Consider the following 22,114-nt stretch of genomic DNA (forward strand, 5'->3'; position numbering starts at 1 on the left):
AGGCCAAAGGCTGGTGCCGTCACTTTGGCCACAAGACCCCTCGGCAGTGCTACAGGCTTGGGGAGTAGTGTCTGGAAAGCTGCTCAGCAGAGAAGGACCTGGGGATGTTGATTGACAGCCAGCTGAACATGAGCCAGCAGTGTCCCCAGGTGGCCAAGAAGGCCAACAGCATCCTGCCTTGTGCCAGGAATAGTGTGGCCAGCAGGACTAGGCAAGTGATTGTCCCCCTGTCCTAGGCAAGGGATTGTCCCCCTGGTGAGGCCACATATCGAGTGCTGTGTTCAGTTTTGGGCCCCTCACTACAAGAAGAACACTGAGGTGGTGGAGCATGTCTAGAGAAAGGCAACAAAGCTATTGAAGGGCCTAGAGCGTAAGTCTTATTGAGGAGTGGCTGGGAGAAAACTGGGGTTATTCAGCCTGGAGAAAAGGAAGCTAAAGGAAGATCTTATTGCTGTCTTACAACTGCCTGAAAGGAGGTTGTAGAGAGGTGGGGATTGGTCTCTTTAACCAAGTAACAAGTGATAGGACAAGAGGGAATGGCCTCAAGTTGCACCAAGGGAAGTTTAGATTGGATATTAGGAAGAATTTCTTTACTGAAAGATTTTGTCAAGCATTGGAACAGGCTTCCCAGCGCAGGGCAGTGGTGAAGCCACCTTCCTTGGAGGTATTTAAGAGTCAGGTAAACATAGTGCTTAGGGATATGGTTTAGTCGAGGACTTGCCTGTGTTAGATTAATGATTAGACTCAATCCTCTTAAAGGTCTTCTTCAATCTAGGCAATTCTGTGATTCTGTGAAAAAGTGGGAATTACACCAGTGGAAGGACAGTGCTCACCAGTCTCACCTCACGCCTTTCTTGACTTTTTAGTTTTTGTCTTGCATCATTAGATGCAATTTCTGTTAAGTGATTTAAGAATACTACATGTTTCTCACTCTCTCTCTGCTATAACATTACTGTTGTTACATTTCCCTGGGTTTGCTCTGAAAAAAGTTTGTGCAGAAGAAAATAACTGAAGAAAAGAGCTCAGCTACCTGAGAGGGGTTAGGTATACTGTATTTCAAAAATTCCAAAGTAAAATCTACACATGAGAGAAAAAGAAAGAATTTTTAAACTGGTGTCATTTTAAATTTTGTTTTAAAAATACTGGAAGGACCACTGCGTATTATTGCTGATAAATATGCTGTGTTCTAGAGCAGCTCTTCTTTAGTTATAGAAGTACTCAAAAATGTTCAGAATTAATCAGCTATTTTTGAAAATAGCAAAACACAAATATCTTCTAATTATTTTTGGCTAAGACATGCATTAATGATTATCAACATTTTATATTCATGTCATAGGCATTTAGAATTTGAGTTCTTTTGCTGAAAGTCAGAACAAAACTAAATTAGAGAGTCTTAAAGCCATATGGAAACCATACTCTTGTATTTTGCAGTTCATGTGGTTTATTTCATCATGGGCAACATTTTACCCTCGTTATTTTTATCATTCTGAAATAAATAATGCTAGTCTGGTGGGTATTATTGACAGTAAGTAATGAAAGTACTTTTAAAAGTAATGAAATTGCTGAAGCAAATACCTTTCTCAAGTCTAGATCTTGCTTCTATTTTCATATATAATTCAGTCTAATGACCACTTTTAACCTCAACATACAATAAATTCTGTGAAGAATCCACTTATAAAACTGTCACACTAAACAGTGGTATAAGGAAAACAACATTTAAAAAGTCCCACTTATTTGATCATCTTGCGGCTAGAAAAGCTTTCCTAAAAATCCACTCAATTGCCCAAAATGACTTTTAGCAGTGATTATAAACTAATTTGCTTTTTTTTGCTGGAGGCTAGAATACAAAAGTCTACACATAAGCAACATTACTACCCATATTAAAAATATGAGAAAATTCCAAATTATGTCTTTTGGTGATAGAGTAATTGTAGGAGAGGAGTGTTAAACTTTAAAATTTCACTCCATTTCTCATAATGATAACTAGGGGGTAACAATTTCAATAGTTTTTTCTTAAGTTTTATATGTTTGGCATTTATTTTGCACTTTATTTGGCTTATGGAAATATCTCCCAGGTTCATGCATAGGGAAAAATAATAATTATGGACAAGATAGATGGGACATATGAAGTTTCTTTCATACAGACAACCTAGAGAAAACCATGGAAATGTTATTTTACAGCTATAGAGTGGGATTTATAAGATACAGACTACTTCTGTGTCCCTTTAATAAAGTGAATTGTCTGCAATGAAGAAATAATTCAGTGATGTATTTTAAATCCAGAAAGTCTGTCTGAATCTTTTTTCTTTGAAGGAGAAAATTCACTGTTTGAAGAGAGCTCTGAAAATCAGTCTAGATGTGCTGCTACCATAACTAGTAACATTTTAAAAGCTCCTGAAATAAAAGCCAGGGGAGTACATTCCTGAAATGTCCTTTTGCTTCTTCTTCTGACTTTACTGTTATATTTGGACGTGAAAGTCACTCTGCTGCTGAGTCCTGGCAAATGTCTGAGATCTTAGAGGTCAGCTTTGCAGCAGAGGATAAAGCAGTGGATATATTTTAGCTTGGATTACTTATATACACATATTATCAGTCCTAGAGCAGACATGGTTGTAGAGCACTAACCTGTTAGGGCTTTTTCAGTATTGTGGTAATGTCAACTTCTTATGAGGGCAATCTCCCACCAAAAAAGACTAGCAAAGGACCAAGTCATCGCTTTGCTGATGTAGATCTTTCCCTTAGGGAAGGATCTAATCTTGGACTCTTAAAAATCAGGCGTTACCTCCAGGGAGTTCTTCTTCTTCTAGCTCTATATTGATTGTACAGGGATTTCCGGTTTAGATTAGATGCCAAAGGTGTAAACATCCAATGTATGGTCACAAGTGTCTTTGCTTTTTTGGAGAACAGTGGAAACTCCACTTTCTTTATTGTTATAATAATATAATAAATGATGATATAAAGATTCAGTAAGTGAATAAAAATGTCAAAGTGCATTGCTGTGTTAAAATTCGGGATCCTTCTACTTTTTTTATATCCTTGACTGTTTATGTATGAATGTATGTATGTATGTATGCATGTGTATAATACTTGAAAAAAATAAGCAGGGACCAAACTCCAGCAAGTCCCTCCAGTGTGCAGGTTCAGCCGTTGCTGTACATTGCTTCTGGGGCTCTGAACCATGCGTGCACTGCGGGAATTTGGTTTCTGTTCATTCAGGTGACAACATATTCATGTAATGCCTGTGTTGCTAGGCTCTAGAAATGACTGTACCGGAAAGGAAGTGTGGATGAACATGAAAAGGAGAGACAAAGGATCAGAAATAATCATATAGCATCCATATTATGCAGGATATTTGCTAAAGTAAAAACCCAAGTGAAGAGCAATCACAAACTGCAAATATCAGAGTAGTTGTCCATGAAATAAAAGCAAATTCACAGTGTCCATGTTTACTTCTTTATTGCTGATCTTATTCCTTAGAAATTATAGGTGCCCAGTGGTAATATAACTCCTAGGCAATGCAGCACCACCATGTAAAGAATTAGATGTTAAAGTAAGGCTGTACCACTGAAGTCAGGAAAGGCTGGTTCACTCCGCTGCATCTTGAGTTTCTGATTTCATCATCTTTCTGTTTTGTTTTACAATGCTCTGTTAACTACAGCTGCACTTGGATGATAATGCACTGGGATAATTCTTGAGATTTCCCTGACTTGTGAGCCCTGTGAAGATAAAACTCCCACTAGGTTTGTGTATGCGATCAGACAAGATATCTCCTGAATGGCATTTTGTCAAATCCTAGAGTGTATTCCCTTGCTGTTTAGCTTTTAAGGTGGTGAATCAAAGCGGAAGGCAATTCTTGTTGTGACAGTCTTCCACACGCTAAAGAAGATTACGCTTGGCTCCCTTCACAAAATATCAGTGCCATGGGCCTCGACAGTTATTTAACACTCATCTATTTTTTTTTCTGGTGTGCATTTTAGAGCTAAAGCAGTGAAAATATTTGTCCTGAGTCAGTGTAGATGATCCTAAGGAGTTGTGGGTAGTTGGTTATTTCCTCATAACAATTTCATTTAACTTTGAAAAGACGCACAGATCTACAGATATTTATAAATGGCCACTCATCTGTTGTCATTTTCAACATGTTGTTAGGCACTGGAAGACAAACACATGGCACTACTACGTATTTTACATGGCATCCAGCTTCCCATTTGGGACTTTTGAAAAAAGTATATGCAAATTAGCTCACAGATAGCAACTTTTTCTCAATCTGCTGATCTTTCAGTTATTTAACTAAAATTCACCCTTCAGATTGATCTGAGGTTCTAATGTTCACTTCTGTGAGGAAGATCCTGCATTAAGGTAGCAAAAAGATCAAAGCATGTACAGCTATAAAAATGTTTATGACTAGTATATGGATGCTGTCATTTTATGTGCAGATAGTCATATGCCTATATATAAAGGGCTTCCTTGCAAGTTCTTATTAGGAACATTTGAATTAAAATTTGACAATTACAACTTGATTTTTTTTTAAAAAAAATTTCATTGCTCCCTGAGGCCTACCTCCTTCGCAGAGATGAGAAAGATGTGGGAGCTGTGGACAGCCTGCCTTTGACATGAGCAGCCTCTGGCACTGACACAGCACCTTGGAGAGTGTCTCATTCCTGGTGTCTGAAGGAGCTTTCCTCCTGCTCTTGTGAGGAAGGATGGATCTGGGTTGTAGGACCTTGTGAGAGGTGGAAAGCTTGCCTTGAAGGGCAGCCCCTTCACCACCCCTTTCAGCAGCAGCAGAACAGCACTGTAGCCTTCCTTCTGCTACCGGGCAGGAAACATGGTTACTTGGCTCATCTATGAGTTTCATATTCAGTGCAGGAGGCTTCACCAGTCTGGGGTAGTGTAAAATTGTTTTACTAACCATTCACTTACATCCTACTCCAGGTGTGCTTTTTATAGTCCTGCAAACTCATGCCCAAGAGCTGCCCAGTGAGCTCTGCTGTGCTCTGCACTTGCATCTCAGCAGTGGTCTAGATACATAAGGTGCCTGGCTTATTTCATGGATGGACAGTAACAAAGTGGGGTCATGAACTGGCCTGATGTGGCCTCTTGCATCCCTGGATGCACTGTATGAGCTTCTGCAGACATAGAGGGTGAAATGCCAAGCATGAAGCCACATTCTCATTCTCCAAAGAAGTCCCTGCATAATTATTTCTTTTCCTGTATAACTGTATTTCTTGTATTTTCCTGTATTACTATTTCTTTTCCTGTATCTTGGTTTTTAATAGGTTTCTCCTGAAGGTGTGAATTACTTCAGATGCTTTCATTACCTGACAGTTTATACAAAGCATGTTTCTGGTTTTCTTGGAACTGCAATATTTTTGCAGCTTCTAACTTTGGATAGCAATAATAGTAGTGTGTATGTTTCCTATCAACAGCTTATATTAGCCAGAGTTCCTTCAGAAAAAAAGTGCCAGGGAGTTTGCTAGGAGCATCTTAAAAGATACTTGTGGGAAGAAGTATCTGAAACTATTACCTTCTGGGAATCCTTGAGCAAAAGTATTCTTGACTGCACAGCTCTGAACGGTTCTTCTGTCAGTTTTCCCTTTCTTTCTTTTCCTCTGTCGTGAGGAATAGCCAGCGTCTTCCCAGGCCATCCAATTTCAATTCATAGACTCTGTCTAGATACTTATTGATTCATCATGCCCATGGCTTAGAGACTTGCTATTTATATGGAATCAATAATATAGTGGGAAGGTTGTAGCAGGGGAGAACACTCTAAAAGAGAGGATTTCACAGACCTAGACATGTGCCTTCTTAGCAGTTTTTTTTCTAAGGGCCTGAGTTAAGTTCCCCCCCTGACTCTGCGCTTCAAAGAGCTTGCCTGGGGCTCTACAGAAGCAAGCTGAAACTTAAAAATTAAGATCTTTCTTTCAGAAGGTGAACTAGATGCTAGGATATCCTATGGAGTTTCTCTTAACACTTGTGGGCGATTCTGAAGCACCGTGGGGAAGTCCTAGAAGGCAGAGGTGGAAAAGGAGAAAGGAAGTTATGTAGTTTTCAAAAAGGTGAGTATGCATATATGTGCCTGCAGTTTGTGGGAGCAATATTTTGAGGTATATCTGATAATTTGATTCAACTGACCAATCTTAGGGAGTTTTTAAAATGTGGATTTTTTAAAAATAAATGCTTTTTATAGATAAGTTATGTTAAATTTCATCACATTTATGTGATAAATGTACACACACATATGAATGAAAAAAAAGTATTTTCAGCATCTTACAGTATATTTTGATTTAAATATCCTTTGTATATTAATGGGTGTGAAGGTGTACATAATTACCTTTCTGTATAGAAAAGGAATAAAGAGTGACTCAGTATTATGAATATTATGTTTGGAAAAATTCTGCACAATGGGAATCTCAAAGTTGGCAGAATTTTCAGAAGTCCACCTTGACCTCACTGAGTGGTTTCTATCACGTCATCACTAAAGTCCCAAGAACTTCTGTTACAGCATTTATTCTAGGTTTGATCAGTTTAATATTTCTTCAGTAAAGGTATGGAATAAGCGATGTTTATATTAATCCTTACAGAAAAATGTTTGTGCTTCTTACTTTGAAAGTTATTGCTTTCTCTTTTTTTTTTTTTTTTGTGGAATCTATCAAAGACTTTCCACATACATTTGGGAGGCTGTTGCTTTTCTAACCTTGAAGAATCTTAGCATGGGGTGAACAAGGGCCACTAAACATAATTTTTTACAAAGAATTTTTTAAAAATAATTTTAAGCAGAATAAAGCATAAAGACTTTGATAATGGAATTCATGGTGTTATTCAGGTGCTTAAATATGAATTTGTCAATGAGATCTATTATCTAATTATCTGCAAATTAATAAATAAATAAACACCTTAAGCAAGAGCACACATAAGGAGATAGCTGTCTGTTGACATGGAAATAGAGCTGTAGTAGACCTAGCTGCTCCTTCTTTGGTTGTCCTTCCCTTGGCTTCAGCTGCTGTTTCCACGGTGGTACTTAAAGGCCACTGAGGTGCTGGAGCTATTTTCTAATGAGCCTGAGAAGCCTGAACGCAGGCTGTTCAAAAGAGCTATTGAATTTACCTTTTTCACCTTGTTCCACTAATCCTATTTCAGAGGCTCCCATACATAGCACTTTTCTTAAGATGTTACTTCAGGCGTGGGTTGTGTGCCAGAGGGTCATTCAAATACGTGGAGGTAGAAAACAACCTTTCATTTCTACTTTTCTGATGCGTCCCTGAGAACATGTTAATTTGTCATCTAGTACAATGTGCCCTGAGACCATTTGGGTCAGCCGGTAAGAAAAGAAAATTAATAATGAGAGTCATCTAAAGAAGCGGGGGAAACGTATTCCCCATAAGCTGTGTAAACTACAGGCTTCTGAAGCCTTGAGACTGAGTTAAAAATATGAGGTTTTTTGTATTCTGTCAGATGCTGAAGGCTGCTCTGAGACATGTGCTACTGCTTCTTGCTGAGTCGAGATATTTGGCAGAAGGCCCATAGAGAGTGTAGGAGAGAATAAAAAGTCTTTGTGCCAAATGTTCCTTTGAGCGCCTGAGAGCTGGATTGATCTTTTTTCTCTGTGAAATCATATAATTAGTAATCTCAAACCTCAGCCTGTTAATTTACAAAATGTCTGCACACTTTAATATATCGTTTACTTAACATGTTTGATAACAACCTCGGAGATACTGGGGCTTTCGACTTCTTGTAGTATTTATAAACCGTGCCTCGCCCTGGGTGTTTCTCTGCCAGCTCTACACAGGCTTGTCTTGTGGATGGTGTCAGCCCGCAGCTGCTGGAGAGGAAATGTGGGACATCTCTTGCCTGCAAAAAGCATAGTGGCTCCGTTTCGGGCCGGGGGGGAAACGCAGCCTTTGCCACCATCGGCCTCCTACCCTCCCTGCTCCTCTGTCCAGCACGTGGCAGGGCTGCGGCACAGTGCTGGGCAGCGAGAGGCCGGCCCGGCTGGCTGGGGTCAGGGAGTTGAGCTTGTGGTGAGGACTGGGCGAACATGCAGAAGCCTCTTCTTCTCTTCGGTGAACAAAGAAAGAGCTGCAAGAACCCGGGTGGTCGCTGCAGTTTCAAAACTGAAAGTGGGACCTAGGGAGGTCAAACTCTAGGCTCAGAGTGTGTCATAGGAAGAAGAGGAGATGATCCCCCAGTCTACCTGAAAGTTAGTTGTGTTTTGAGTGCCTGTGTCTTTGGCTAAAAGTTTGTTGTGAAGGTGTCTTTCGTAGCCATTGCCATAAAAAGGCTCTGTCTTTTGTGAGAGAAGAGATCAGCTTATATGAATAAGACTGACTTGCTCCTGCCAGAGGACTGATTGAATAAAATCAGCCTCAGTAAGGCCAGGAGGATAAAGCCAGGTGGCTGCAAGCTCTCCAGGTCCAAGAGCTCCTACATGGAAGTGCTCCATCTGTGTTTTTCTGTTTGTAAAGATTTTGTGACCAGCTGGGACTGTGCCAGCTTGCTGTGTTATTCCAGTAAGTCTTTTTCTTTCTTAGTGGAGATGATAACTCAATCCTTCAGTCCATTTCGGTGCACATGTTCTGCTATGGTTCTGCTATGAGAGTATCTAAGGCTTGATCCCACAGAGTCCTTAGTGAGCTCTTTTCAGGGGAATGCTTACATTGTAGTTTTCCTTGTTTTTCTTTCCAAAAGGGAAAGACTCTTCCCACACAGATGGTTATAACTAGTGACTGGCAGACAAACTGATGGATGAGATTTTTCTTTGGCGCTGTGCAGAAAAACGTGCTTGGCAATGTGACTGTGGCAAACCATTTATTAGCTCATTTTTTTTTAATGCTACCAGAGATGCATGGTGTTATGTAAACTCTTCTTAGCGTCCTTCACCCAAGTGGACTAACCAGGTTAATTGCAGGGTAAAGGTAGCCCAGTGAGAGGAGCTGGGCTGAAATCTGCAGAATAAATGCTTATCACGAATTCCTCTTGTTATTTTGAAATGGTTCTCTCAGGAGAGAAAAACCCACATACAATCCAAGAAACCTGAGAGGGGCTGCAGTTAGCAGGATTTTGTGTGTATGTGTTGCCTATGGGTAGCACTGCAAAAATAATCCATCCGAGCAACAAGCTCTGTTTTATAGACAAATCAGCTGAGAACCTGTCCCAAGATGCAAGATACATCAGAGTAAAAGAGAAATTAAAAGCAATACTGTACTTCTAAGCTAAACTGATTCTCCACTGGTGTAAATAGGACACAGAGTCTGTTCTCTCTGTCTAGACTTTTTCAGTGCCCAAGGTGATCAAGTGATTTTAATAGCTGTAGCTGTCATGGAAATGTGAATGTAGTAAATAAGACCTCAAAGTCCTGCCAGTAAGGTGCATTTGTAGGTGTATAGCAGATAGTTGCATGGGAAGGAGTTACCCAGATCACAGCATTACCCAAAACAAGCAAAAAAGAGGTCTGCATGGCCTCTGGCATGGGATAGACTGTTCTGATTGAACAGGGCAACTCTTCTGCTTGACTCACTGCAGTGTTTTTGGCATGTGCCTCTCGAGAGCTGTTGATCTGCTGATCTAGCAGGTAACCTGCCTAATATGAGAGACTTACCTTGACAGTCTGTGCACATTTTTTAGAAGCACTGGTTGAGGGTTAAATGTGGTTTTGCCAAATGCTGCCTCTGTCTTCCTTGCTTATTTTTTCCCTTTCCAAAAGGCTTCTAATGCTTGCATCTGTCAGCTGAATACAGTAGCTGATTAGATGTGAACTTGTGGCTTCTTAGCCCCAGGCTCTGCCAATGATGAGGCTGAGCACGTGTGCTCCTTAGACGCATATAGATGAACACACTCGCACACAGAGAGTAAACATGGAGCCAGCCACCCAGATTGGTGCAGAAAGAACAAAATGCATGCAACAATCACAAAATGGAACGTCCCATTCTTTTCCTCTTTCCTCGTTTGTCAAGTCTGCTAGTGGAGGGAGTTGGATCACTCCAGTAGCTGATGTTAGACACTCAGCTTGACTGGTCACTGATCTGAGGTGCCCCCATACTGCCAATTGCTTTCATTTGGATTCATGAGTCTGTGAGGTTTGTGATCCCATGCCAGCTGCAGGTAGTCAAATCTCTTAATCTACCACCAGCTAGTCTGGCTTAAATTTCCCTAGTGTTCATACATACCCACTCACAGAAGAGAGAGTTCATCCACAAAAAATATAGAGTTGGGATTTAATGAAAATATAGGATAGCTTGCAGTGTTTGAGCACAAGGCTCAGCTAGACAAGTGTACTTACTGATCAGTTGCTCTTCATATTTCACTGTCCCTTCATATCCTGTCCCCTTTATTCATGGATCCTTGTTCTGCTCCAGTCCACTCTGATCTCCTCCCATTCCCTGTTCCTGATCTTTCTCCTAAGCATCCCATGATGCCCCACAAAATGTGTAGTGTCAAAGTTTACACAGTCTCAAAATTCTATTGTCCCTTCAACTAAAAACATCCTAGACCCCTGTATGCATTAATTGCCTTTAGTCTGCAAAACTTTCTGAGGAGGCTGTTTCTTGTGTTGACTTATCTCAGTGAGATTCCTACAGGACCTTGTAGGGTCTGATCTGGTGGGCTTACAGCACCATCCACCACCCACGGATGGTGCTGAAAGCACCAGGTCAAAGTGCTCCATTAGTGCTTAGTAGCATCGTGGGCCTTCTCTGGACCCCCAAGGTCTTCGTCTTTAGTCACGGACAACGTTAATGTGAGGTTTATTTGGCATATCCTTGGTTCTTGGTATTTGGAAAAGGGATCATCAAGAGACTTATGAGAGCAGCTTCTTGCTACAGAAAATTGGCTCTGTAAAAGTAATTTTTTAATTTGTTTTTAGTTTGAACTAAGTGACTGTTCTGCATGTGCGTGGCATCAATGGAATAGATAGCTAAATAAGTTTTCAAGTAGCCATGTGAAATGTAATGATAGTGTAGAATAAGACAACATAAAATTACCATTATGCTGATTCTGAAGCACAATCCCATGTGTCATCTGGAAAATAAAGCAGCATGAGTGCCTGTCCTGAGATGTGCCACAACTGTAGCATACCTCATTGTCACCACTGAGGACACAGGAGTTACTGCTGTGCCAGTAATTGATTTTTCAGTTCACTGGCCAAACAGAAAAAAAAACAACAAAAAACATAGTATTTTTTTCCAAATTTATAAAAAAGAATACTTTCTTATGTTTAAGTTTGTCGTAGCAATAAAAATCATTGCAAAAAATGAAAATAACACATTTGAGATGAATACTTTTTAGCCCTTCTGAGACTGCCTACTTTTAGTTTCAATGTGTTATCAAATCTAACTAGATTTCAAAAATGGTTACATTGCCTGGATATGATATTTTTAGTAAATGAGCTGTTTAATGAGAAACACATGACAACTCTAGTGATGATTTAAAATATGATTTAATAATCTTAATTCATCATACTTTTCAGTCACATATCTATACTATATGTTATCCTTTGCTTAATCACTGTAATAGGTGCTGTATATGCAGTCAACAGAATAAATATCTCAGCTGCAAATCCAGATTTTATTAAAATTTATTCAAAAAAATTAAAATAACTCTGTCATTGAAATTCTGATCCAAAACTACAGATCAAACACAAACCATTGATTTAGAAGGGTTTTGAATCTGATCTTTAAAGGTTGCATTCAGGAAAATTCCCGCCAATGTATATCTACCACTGCTTCTTTGGGAATCAGAGGCTTGCTGCTTGCCAGAGGTAACAAGGTTATAACTGGTACGAGAGACGCCTCTGCTTCTGCTGATGTCTGTGCTGTCAGTTCTCCCTCTGGCCCACGATGCTGAAACGAAGATGTGCTTTGCTTTGTGTTCACACAAACAAATTGAAGCTTGTGTTCCCAAAATCTCATCTGCTGTTTTCTCTTTTACGATAATGACTGATCAAATCAAAGATTTTGTCTTTAACAGAAAGCTTCACGTTGCTTAGTTCTTAGATCACACAACTGCAGTAATACCACCGCCATTGCTGTTAGAGTATGAATAAACTAAATCAAGGTTTTTCTCTACCAGCTGATAGGTAGATATTGGAACATGTTGAAATTAATTGAATGAAGGAGCTGGACTGTGTATTTATTTTCAAATATTTTGTCTGATATTTAAACAGAGAAGGCTTAAGTGGAAAACCTGGCTTAGCTGTGGTTGCATAAGATTTTGATTGCTTAGATGTGACAGCTGCTAACACTTATTGATACAACAATACTGTGCGTGAGTGTGCTTTTCTATGTGTGAGAGATTTTGCAAGTTTATTTGTATCCTTCCTATCTACAGTGACACACTGAGAATGATGTGACATATTGAAATTGCTGAAGTGTAGCAGAAAGATAACCTACATTTGTTTCCCATGTCAATCAGTATGAACAAAGCAAATAGAATATATGAACAAGAAAACCCACTTTTTTCCTAGTCAGTTAGGAACAGGACAGTGATTTAGGGCCTAACTTGAAAAATGGTGCATTATAACAACTAATTTTATTTATTTTTCTGATATCAATAACCTCATCTCACACACTTGTTTGAATGGTCTGGTATAGAATAATGACTAATAACTCAGGGAAATGGATGAAGGAGATTGATAATCTGCTGAAAAATTGTTTGTTTTTCTTTGCAAATGGTTATTATAAAAAGTAGTTCCATTATAGTCCTTAACGCAATTGCACATGTGGATATGATTTACATCAATAAAGACTGCTGAAGTACCTACATCTGAAGACTGGATCACTGTAGTGTTTTTATGGGACATCTTCCTGATTATACCCAAGATGACAAAAAGGCCAAAGTTTATATAATATTAGATGTAATATGGATTGGGACTCATGGCTGAGTAGTTTCCATTTCTCTCCTTATTGCTGATCTGTTGCTTCTTGTTTCCACTAAGGCTTTGTTTTTGTGAAAAGTTTTCAAAACCTCACAGACACAAGCAAAAAGAGGTCTCTCTGACCTCAGAGGAATTACCTGAAATGGAATATAATAAGATACATTTATTTAATGAGAGAATGCAGAGCTGCAGAGCTTGTAAGCTGATATAAGAACTGGTTTCCTCAGGAGGAGGAATCATGTATTCTTGGCTGCCCGCTCCTGCTGCGTCCTGATGGCTGAAACTGCTTCTCACTAGTCTCTGCACCCAGTTGTAGGAGCCAAACCAGTAGAGAACTAATCCTACCAAAAAGAGGGTATTTTTCTGCCAGTCTAAATCCCTGGCTTACCGTCACCACCATCAAATGACAGTGTTCATGTGAGCAAGGGCTGAAAGCGTGTGGGAAAAGGGACAAGGGATCTTTTTTTCCTTCCAGTAGCTGTTAGTCATTAGATGGGTTTAACTGTATCACCCAGTTGTGCCAGTGTCTTTGCAGAGAGCAATATAATAGAGACTTCTTGTTTTATTTTTTTCCACTTTGTATGTGGCTATGGCAATGATGGGGAACCTAAGAACAAAGACAGCCTATGACTTCATTTCATCTAGTCTGTGGCAACATGATACCTTCCTCTTTGTTAATGTCCACTTATCGGTTAATGCATGACCTCTGCAACTTTCAGGAAATAAAGGATACAAATGGCTGAGCAGATGGGTGTCGGAATTGAACATGAATGTTTAAGTGGTGAGGCGAGGAAATGGTGATCAGAATAAACACTGGAATTCAGAAGGCTTCCTTTGATTTCATGCTAAATTTGTGTATAACACTGCATCTGTGCTAAATACCTTATATTCATATTTGTGGGTTGCAAAATAATGATCTTGAGCAGTAACTTGCCTTCTCACCTGTAACAAACTTCCCACAGAAATAGAGTAAGGGCCATAACTTACTGCCAGATGCACTGTGCAAATTTAAATGAAATTTCATTTTCCTGAAGGAAAGAAATTTAAAGTTGCCATAAAGGAACAAGAATAGGTAGAATTCATATATATTTGAATGTCATTTGCTGTGTATGATTAAACATACTCTTTAAGTGCATTCAGTTTTATGTAAAATGAGAAATAATAATTACTTAGCTTTATTTTTTCCAGGAGATGGTTGTGAACACTTGAGGTTTTGGTGTACCAATATCATACTGATTTATGAGAGAGCTGTTGATGATTTCGCTACATAAAAAATGCTATAAAAGTGGCAGGTTAATTATGGTATATACTGTTAATGGGTAAGATATGGTTATGTCTGTTTTTCAAGTTAAGCTCTCATAATACAGTGTTGATTCTTCCGGAACATAATATATACATATATTATGTTATGCATAATCATCAGGAAAACTTCACATTCTGTACACATAGATATCTCTGAGTCTCTTTCTTCAGTCCTTCTTCACATTGATTTCAGGAACGATTATTTGCATTAGCAGAGAATGCGGGACTCAGTGTTTGCAGTGGTTTTGAATAATGAATTTTTGTAGAATTACAGAAATGACATTCAGTTCCTCAAACATTTTCTGCAAAGCAAGCAACATACTTTAAAATCTGTACTAGGAGAAGAAGAAGCAAAACTGAAATGTGAATCTCCTAAAGTACTGTCCTCCTTTCGTGAAATGATTCAGTGGCTTAATGAGGTTAATTTGTATTAGGTTGTGAGAAATCCTTTATCTACTGTATAGAGGCTCTCATTTCACATGAATGTGACAGATCCTATACTTACTGCACTGGAATTTAATTATTTGATAGCATAAGGAGCTGAAATCCCTACATTTCTTCTCAAGGAACATTCATTGCATACTCTAGATGGTAAATAGAAACTAGAGGATGGTTGGCCTAGATTTCCAGTGTTTGAAATATCTTTGTATACTTTTTTAGGTTGTTTTGGTTTTATACCTAGAAAATTTCAAAGCAGCTTTATTAAAGATTCCCTGAATAGTATCAGTAGTATGTGATTATTTTTTGTTCTCTCCAGTTTTTCACATATCTTTTCACCCTTTGAAATGTTTTGTATTGTACATGAATGTGACTGTTTCATTTAATTACACTTTTTTCTCATAAAAGTTTTAAAATGCCTGATTTTCTCTCCCTAATTACTCTAAAACGTTTCTTTCAAAAGTTTTGTTTCAGTATGAATATGTCACTCACAGAATTTTAAAACAGTTCTTTTAACTGGCTTAAATTCCAAATGGCTATTGGTGCACATTTTACTTTATTTTCTCTTCGCAGGTATATTATGGCATTGCTGTAGAGCTGGTAAAATAGTGTATAGCTATTTGATAGGAGAGCAAGGAGACAAAATTTCAGGATCAGTGATATACATCATAATACAAATAAGAACTGAAAACTAGTATAGTGAAAACATAAGTGGGTCAAAGTTCACATCCTACTAATAAATTTACTTTCTTTTGTAGTTTCGGATAGCATGTGTGGGTAGTTGCCTATCAAAATAAAAATTAATTTGAACTTAAAAAATCAGTGTATGTTTGTTCTACTATCTATTATACATTACAAATACATCCTAGAATATTTTTTACCATATTAACAAATTAAAAAAACCCTTACAACTGTTTTTATTGTGAATAATGAATATATTTATTTAAATTGTTTTATTGGCATATATACCAGTGAAATTGTTTGGAAAGTAATTAAAAGTCATTTATACAGCAGACTCTGCTAGTAGCTGTAAAAATATTACTCATCATCAAAGGTATCGAATCATAGAATGATTAAGGTCGGAAGGGACCTTGAAGATTACCTAGTTCCAACGTCCCTGCTGTGGGCAGGGACACTCCTCTCCCACTAGACCAGGTTGCTCAAAGCCCCATCCAACCTGGCCTTGAACACCTCCATGGATGGGGCACCCACAATATCCGTGGGCAACCTATTCCAGTGCTTCACCACTCTCATGATGAGGAATTTTTTTCCTTATATCTAATCTAAATCTACTCTTTTGCACTTTCAGGCCATTGCCCCTTGTCCTATCGTTATAGGCCCTTGTAAAAAGCCCTCTTCCAGCTTTTTTGTCGGCCCCTTTCATGTATTGGAAGGCCACTATTAGGTCACCCCAGAGATCAAAGTCTCAGAGATTGCAAAGTTCAGGCAGATATTATGAATTGCTTCTCTCATCCTCTGTTGAATTAAAAATGATAAATAGCTATACAAGAAAAACATTTTTATGTCAAAAAAAATACCCCTTAGATTTCTGATTTCTATGTGACATTTCAGCATATCACAATATGATGTGGGTTAATTGTTTGCACCGTGTTATAGCATTTCGGCTGTAGTAAAGCATGAAGTGGTGGAGTATAATCTAACCTGACATAGTACGATGCACTGACTGACAACAAAGATCACAGACTGTTCAGTGGACTTTGTTCTACTGAAAAATGCGTAATTGCCTGAATGAAATGTTTAGTGGTTTATGTTTGTTGATGAAGACCTGGAGTCTAATTGCTGCCTATGGCTTTTGCCTCTAGGGACGTTCTTGGGGTCCGTAGCCAACAACAAGTTCGTTTTCCTTCCTTGAGTTGTTTGGGAGCTGATACTGGTGCAGTAACAACTGAGTGGATTCAGAGATCAGTGTTGGGCTCCTGAAAACCTGCAATTAGGGTCTTCTCCTCGTTCAAGCTCTTATTTGTTGTTCACTATTAGAGATATAAAAGGCAGCTGAAGGATTCAGTACACAGTCTTTGCATAAAACATACAAAAAGTTAAGCAACAGCAGAAATAGAGGACTTAGGTTTACTGTTAAAACGCTTATTGCTTTGCATGATTAATAGTCCTCCCTGCACAAGGTTGTAGGTCAATACCAGCTATAAATTCAGTTTTCTTTCTCTTTTGCTCCTGATGGAAAAGAACCATTCTTAGAAATACCTGGTCTTGTATCAGTAGAAACTGAAAGTTCAGTTAAAATCACTTTTTCTCAGCTCCATATCCTTTGATAACTGGCTGCTGAAAGGTGTTTGGTAGCTCCCCTCTTATCAAATTAGTCCTCTTGTAGGACTCTAGTAGCAAGATTCTGGTGATCAGTTAGAGCAGCATGGATGGGGGTGATGGTACTGGATATGGAATAATGAGAGTTGCCTCCCATAACTGAAAAATTTGGTTGTCTGTGTCCCCAGGCTTACTTTGCAGTGCCAAACAGTAAGATTTAAAATGTGATTCCTTAGTAGATTTTATTGCTGGACTTTGTTTGTGGGCTATCCCTGTACCCTGTCAGCTCCCTTTTCATCTTTAAGAAGGTTTTGAGATATCATATCAAAAACTGCATCTGCCCTGAACATAAAATCTAGAGACATAGGTTCTGACATATGCATGTATGAGTATTTTAATCTTGATACGCTTCTATTTTAAAGGTTATCCCTTAGTGAAAAGAAAAAAAAAACTCCTCAGTAGTTACATAGCTGGTTTTGGGAGTCCAGAAATTAATGTAGTTTCTGGGTTAGTTTTATAATGTTTCTGCTTCCTGCGTCACTAGAACAATCCCATATGCGACCTTCTCCAATTGTTCTTATTTAGCCAATGTTTTCTGCCAGACATAGTTATACTACATTTGGAAAAGAAATCAACATTACATTCTAGTGTTAGTACTGTTGTAATTCTAGTTTCATGCATGGCAGAGTGCCTTACAGAGCCAAGTTTAATGCACTTCTAATTAAAAAAGCCCCAAAGAGTACGATAGTACCGTGCAATGTTATCAAATTACTCATCTTATTTTCACAGCTCACCATGTTAAAACTGGGACCTGTGAAGTGGTCGCACTCCACAGATGTTGCAATAAGAACAAGATAGAAGAAAGATCACAAACGGTGAAGTGCTCCTGCTTCCCTGGGCAGGTAGCAGGTACCACCCGGGCAGCTCCTTCTTGTGTTGATGGTGCGACTGCTTCTGTTGCTTCCCTTCATTGCGCGTTCCTGGCGGGGGGAGTTGCTGGCTGAATGAGAACAACTCCATTAAAGTTCACTATTTAAAATAAGAGTAGGAAAGCTTCTGCGTTTTGAAGGGCATACCCAAGGTGAATGGAAGATGACAAAAATGAGTTATTGGCTATTATTCCATGGAAATGCTAAGCAAAATTATTAGATGCCAGTGGAAGAGACCTCTTAAGAAACTAAATTTGATCTAACAGAGTGTCCTCAGAGTTGTAAGAAATTCACTTAATTAAAGGTTTTTATGCAAAATCTGCATGAGCATATAATTTTCATATGCTGCAGTCTTGTAATTCAGTTATATATTTATTTTTTATCATACAGGAGCAAAGAAGCAAGCAAACACAACACAGCTCTGACTCTTTTTTAGTCTTTTTAGACCAATGTTATTTTTCCTGTTCACAGTGCAATATTGATGTTTTACTTAACAAATCTGACATAGGCTCATATGTTTTATTTGCGAAAATGCTAGCTGCTTTTTCGCATCTCTGAAAAAGGAGCAGGATGGATTCACCCTTTACATGATCTCTTTACTGCTGATATGTTGTTGGCTGTCAGAGAAGCTGTAAATGTGGCATCGTTGGGGAATAAATTTAATCAGGCTATGCGAGACTATATAGTAGATGAGGCAAAATAAGCTAACTCAGAAGAAGAGGTTCCACTTAAAACTTTGAAATCTGACTAAGTAAGAAAATGTGAGGATTGGAAAGAAATGCTATGAAATTAATTCCTGAATTGCAGTAAATTAGATAAAAAAACATAGTAAAGATATTTACTTTGAAGCACCTTGTGCAAATTGAGACCTAATTTCTTACAAAGCTTCTGAGCTGGCTCAAAATCACAGACTAGCTCTCAGTCACTATATTTCTAACATTATCCTAGAAAATAAAAGAAATGTTGCAAAATAATAACGTATTGGAGTGTCTGAACAACATGCAAATGTGTTTGTTTTCCTCTCTTGTAGCTTCAATAGTGGAGCAGAAATGGTGGTGCCACATGCAACCATGTCTTGAAGGGGAGGAATGTAAAGTTCTTCCAGATCGTAAGGGATGGAGCTGTTCCTCTGGAAATAAAGTAAAAACAACTAGGGTAGGTATGATACCAACCTGACATGTTACCAACAAGTAAAAAAAAAAAAGTGCACAAGAAATCGGGTGCACGCAGAAGACATGAGAAGACTAACGAAGTGTGGGAAGAGAATCATACTGGGATTGGACTTCCTGGTCCTGCACACTTTTCTCAGCATACTTTGCAAATGCTTGAACATGGTAAGCAGTGTGCCAGACCTTCTCAGGTAAGCAGTGGGAAGAGTAGAGTTGACCCCTTTTTCAACTACCGGTGGTTATCAAATGTATTATAATGTGATATGTATTTCTTTCTGAAACCAGTTGCACAAAGTCTGTGCACCTTGCTAAGCTCTTCATTCACAGCATAGTAAACAAGTGCATTTTTATTAATTACATGGAATTACTGTTTCTACATAGAACCTGCTGAGTATGGTAAGCATTTAATGTGTCATTACACTGTGATCTTCTGGTTCTTTCTGTCTTTTATGAGTGGACTGAAAGATTTTGGTAGAGTTTCAGTGAGTTCAGTTCTTGATTTGACACTTTTTATATTGTTGTTTCAAAATTACATTAACAGAAATACATCTAACATTCATCATAGACATTGCCTGAAAATAAAGTAAACGTCACCATCTCTGCTTTTCAGTGGCTAAGAGAAACAGAGGAATAAAAGATTCTTCAAAGCATTAAGCACTCAAACTTCCTAAAACTACAGCTACATTGTATCTCTATAGAATCAACACAGTTTTTCATCAACATAAAACAGATTAAAATGCACTCTGAAGACACACACACATGTGTGTAAGCATAAACACCTACACCCCTACACCCCACCACACACACTGATGACTGGTTTTGCATGTAAGTATTTAGTAATTGTTTGTAGTATCAGGCCATAATTTTCTAGTCTGGTGTTTCCTTGATGCAGATGTTGGAGTGTCCATGTCATTTGATTGAGATTTTCCTTGCATAGGCACTGAATTTCTAGTACACCTTGGCTGCAGTGAAATGTAATGTACACTGACTGCATTAAATGGTTTCTGTTCCAAAGAGAACTCTACATGCTTCAGTTTCTATGTGTATGTCTTTAAAACATTTTGATGTTCTTTGATGGAAGGATACTTTTTAAAAGTTTAAGACATGGTTCCGCCCCTGAATACTCTTTCAGAGGTGTTTCTTCTGAAGTTAACCTTGCTTGAATGCTTCCCACGCTGACTTTGTACATGCCAACACAAATCTGATGATATGTAAAGTGTGCATGCACATATATTATAACCAAATGAACTAGATAGAATTTAATAACAGTAATAGAAATAGAGAAAGAGTTATGTGTATGGGTTTTTTAAAATCTGTTCTACCTATTACTACTTGAGATTGTTAGTGTTAAAGAATGCATGCCATTTTATATTTACTGAGAGTGTAAGTAAAAATGTATGTCTGAGTTGTATTTCTGCAGGGAAAAAGAAGTCACAAAAGGGTGAGATATCAATTAGAATTGCCTTGAGGAGATTTCCTCCTAACATTTTATCGGAAGATAATTTTTTTTTTGCATTGGTCAAGGTTATGAAGTTCTGTCCACTGTTAGGAATCGATAAAAGTCCAAGACTCTTGTCCTTGAGGGCTTATGCCTCTGTTGCAGTCTGGCTCTTTGAAGGAGTTGGGCTTTTCCTATCCTCTGCGGATAGGATATCCTCCTCTGCAGTCCTCAGGATGCATTTCATACCTCTTCAAAAGCGATGCTGTGAAAAAACTAATCCTTTTCTCTATTTGCCATTGTATACAATGAATCAGTACAATGACTACCGTAACTGCTTGAAGACCTACCACCACTGAAAGGAAAATACTGATTCCTTTAAATCCCACATTTTTTGGTTTGCCTTCTAGTTTGTCCAGATACTGTATGTTGCCTCCTTCTTACCTCATTTCCCACATGGCCTCAAAGCTGTTTTGAGACAATACTAAACTTGAATTCAGATTTTTGACTGAAAGTAGATCTAAGTCATTGAAATCACGTGACAGCTGAATGAAGGTCTCTGTCTTTTTGGGTGCAAGGTGCTGACATTTTGATAGATGTCATTCTGATGGCCAGAAAAATACACATTGCTATTGGAAATATGAGTGATTTTGTTAAGAGAGTAGCTTATTATCAAAAAAGCAAGTACTTTTCCCTAATATGTGGTGATTACCATATTTTTGTAGCTCCTCTTTCTTCTTCCCAAAGTCCAGACAAATAGAAGGATAAACTCTAAAGTTCTCTGTGGTTTAAACCACCCTTTTTAAAGAAAAATAAAAGAACTGTACAGAGTCAGTATTAAGAATTTGTGAATAATAAGTGTCCAATTGTCAAATGAAATAACCTGTATGTGATTATCATGTATAGCATAAAAGCATAAAGAAACAAAGGGAACTGAACAGCTTGGGTGATTAAAGTGTATTACAGAAAAGCCTTATGAAGGCTTTCCTGAAAGGCCTAAAAAAGTCTGTATTCACCTCCAAGCATTTTCTGTAAGTTTGCCTCCTTCATATGCAGAAAAAGTAACCCAGGTAACTGCTGAAGTACTATCTCTCTTCTACAGGATACCAAATTCAAAAGTAGCACCTGTATTTCCACAACTCAAGCTCTTAATAGTTAAGCATTATGTTAGACATAAAACCAGTGGAGGAAGGAGGTATTTTGCTTGTCCACCTCTGTTAGCATATTTAGTCACACTAGTGTGAAAAATGATGATACCAACTTCTTAATACTTATGAGACCAGTCACTAAGCAAAAAGGCCAAGTGAATAATGGGCAAAAAAGTTGATTTTTAAAAATGTGATCTACCTGAGGTTTTGCATTTTGTTCAGATGTGAGAATCTAATAAAGTAATATATTAATGAATTAGAAATAGCATGAACATTATGGTACTCGGAATTCAAATGTAAAGAGAAGTGAGGTGGAAATTATTTATCTTCAGAATGCAAAAACAGGTATTATGAAAAGACAAAACTGTTTTTCTTAATTTGTCTGTATATTAGGGGTAGAGGGCTGATATTAAGAGTTAATCAAGGAAAAGAAATGAATATGAGGGAGAAAGGAAGTGTATATAAATAAGCTGAGTACTGAGTTAACATGTCAGTTTAGAATTGTCTGGTTTTGGGTCTATGCAGCCTGTAGGAGGGAACGG

General features: G+C 38.2%; 1 protein-coding gene across 1 annotated transcript in view; it reads left to right on the forward strand.

Annotated features, from left to right (window-relative positions):
• Positions 1–22,114, forward strand: part of FAM19A2 (family with sequence similarity 19 (chemokine (C-C motif)-like), member A2) — a 55,546-nt gene that overhangs the window by 13,395 nt on the left and 20,037 nt on the right. The window contains exons 2-3 of the mRNA XM_009869936.1: positions 17,678–17,830; positions 18,848–18,972. Of these exons, the coding sequence (XP_009868238.1) occupies positions 17,678–17,830; positions 18,848–18,972 (278 nt within the window). The remainder of the gene's footprint in view (positions 1–17,677; positions 17,831–18,847; positions 18,973–22,114) is intronic.

Source organism: Apaloderma vittatum, unplaced genomic scaffold (genome assembly GCF_000703405.1).
Source record: "Apaloderma vittatum isolate BGI_N311 unplaced genomic scaffold, ASM70340v1 scaffold1855, whole genome shotgun sequence".
Taxonomy (NCBI): domain Eukaryota; kingdom Metazoa; phylum Chordata; class Aves; order Trogoniformes; family Trogonidae; genus Apaloderma; species Apaloderma vittatum.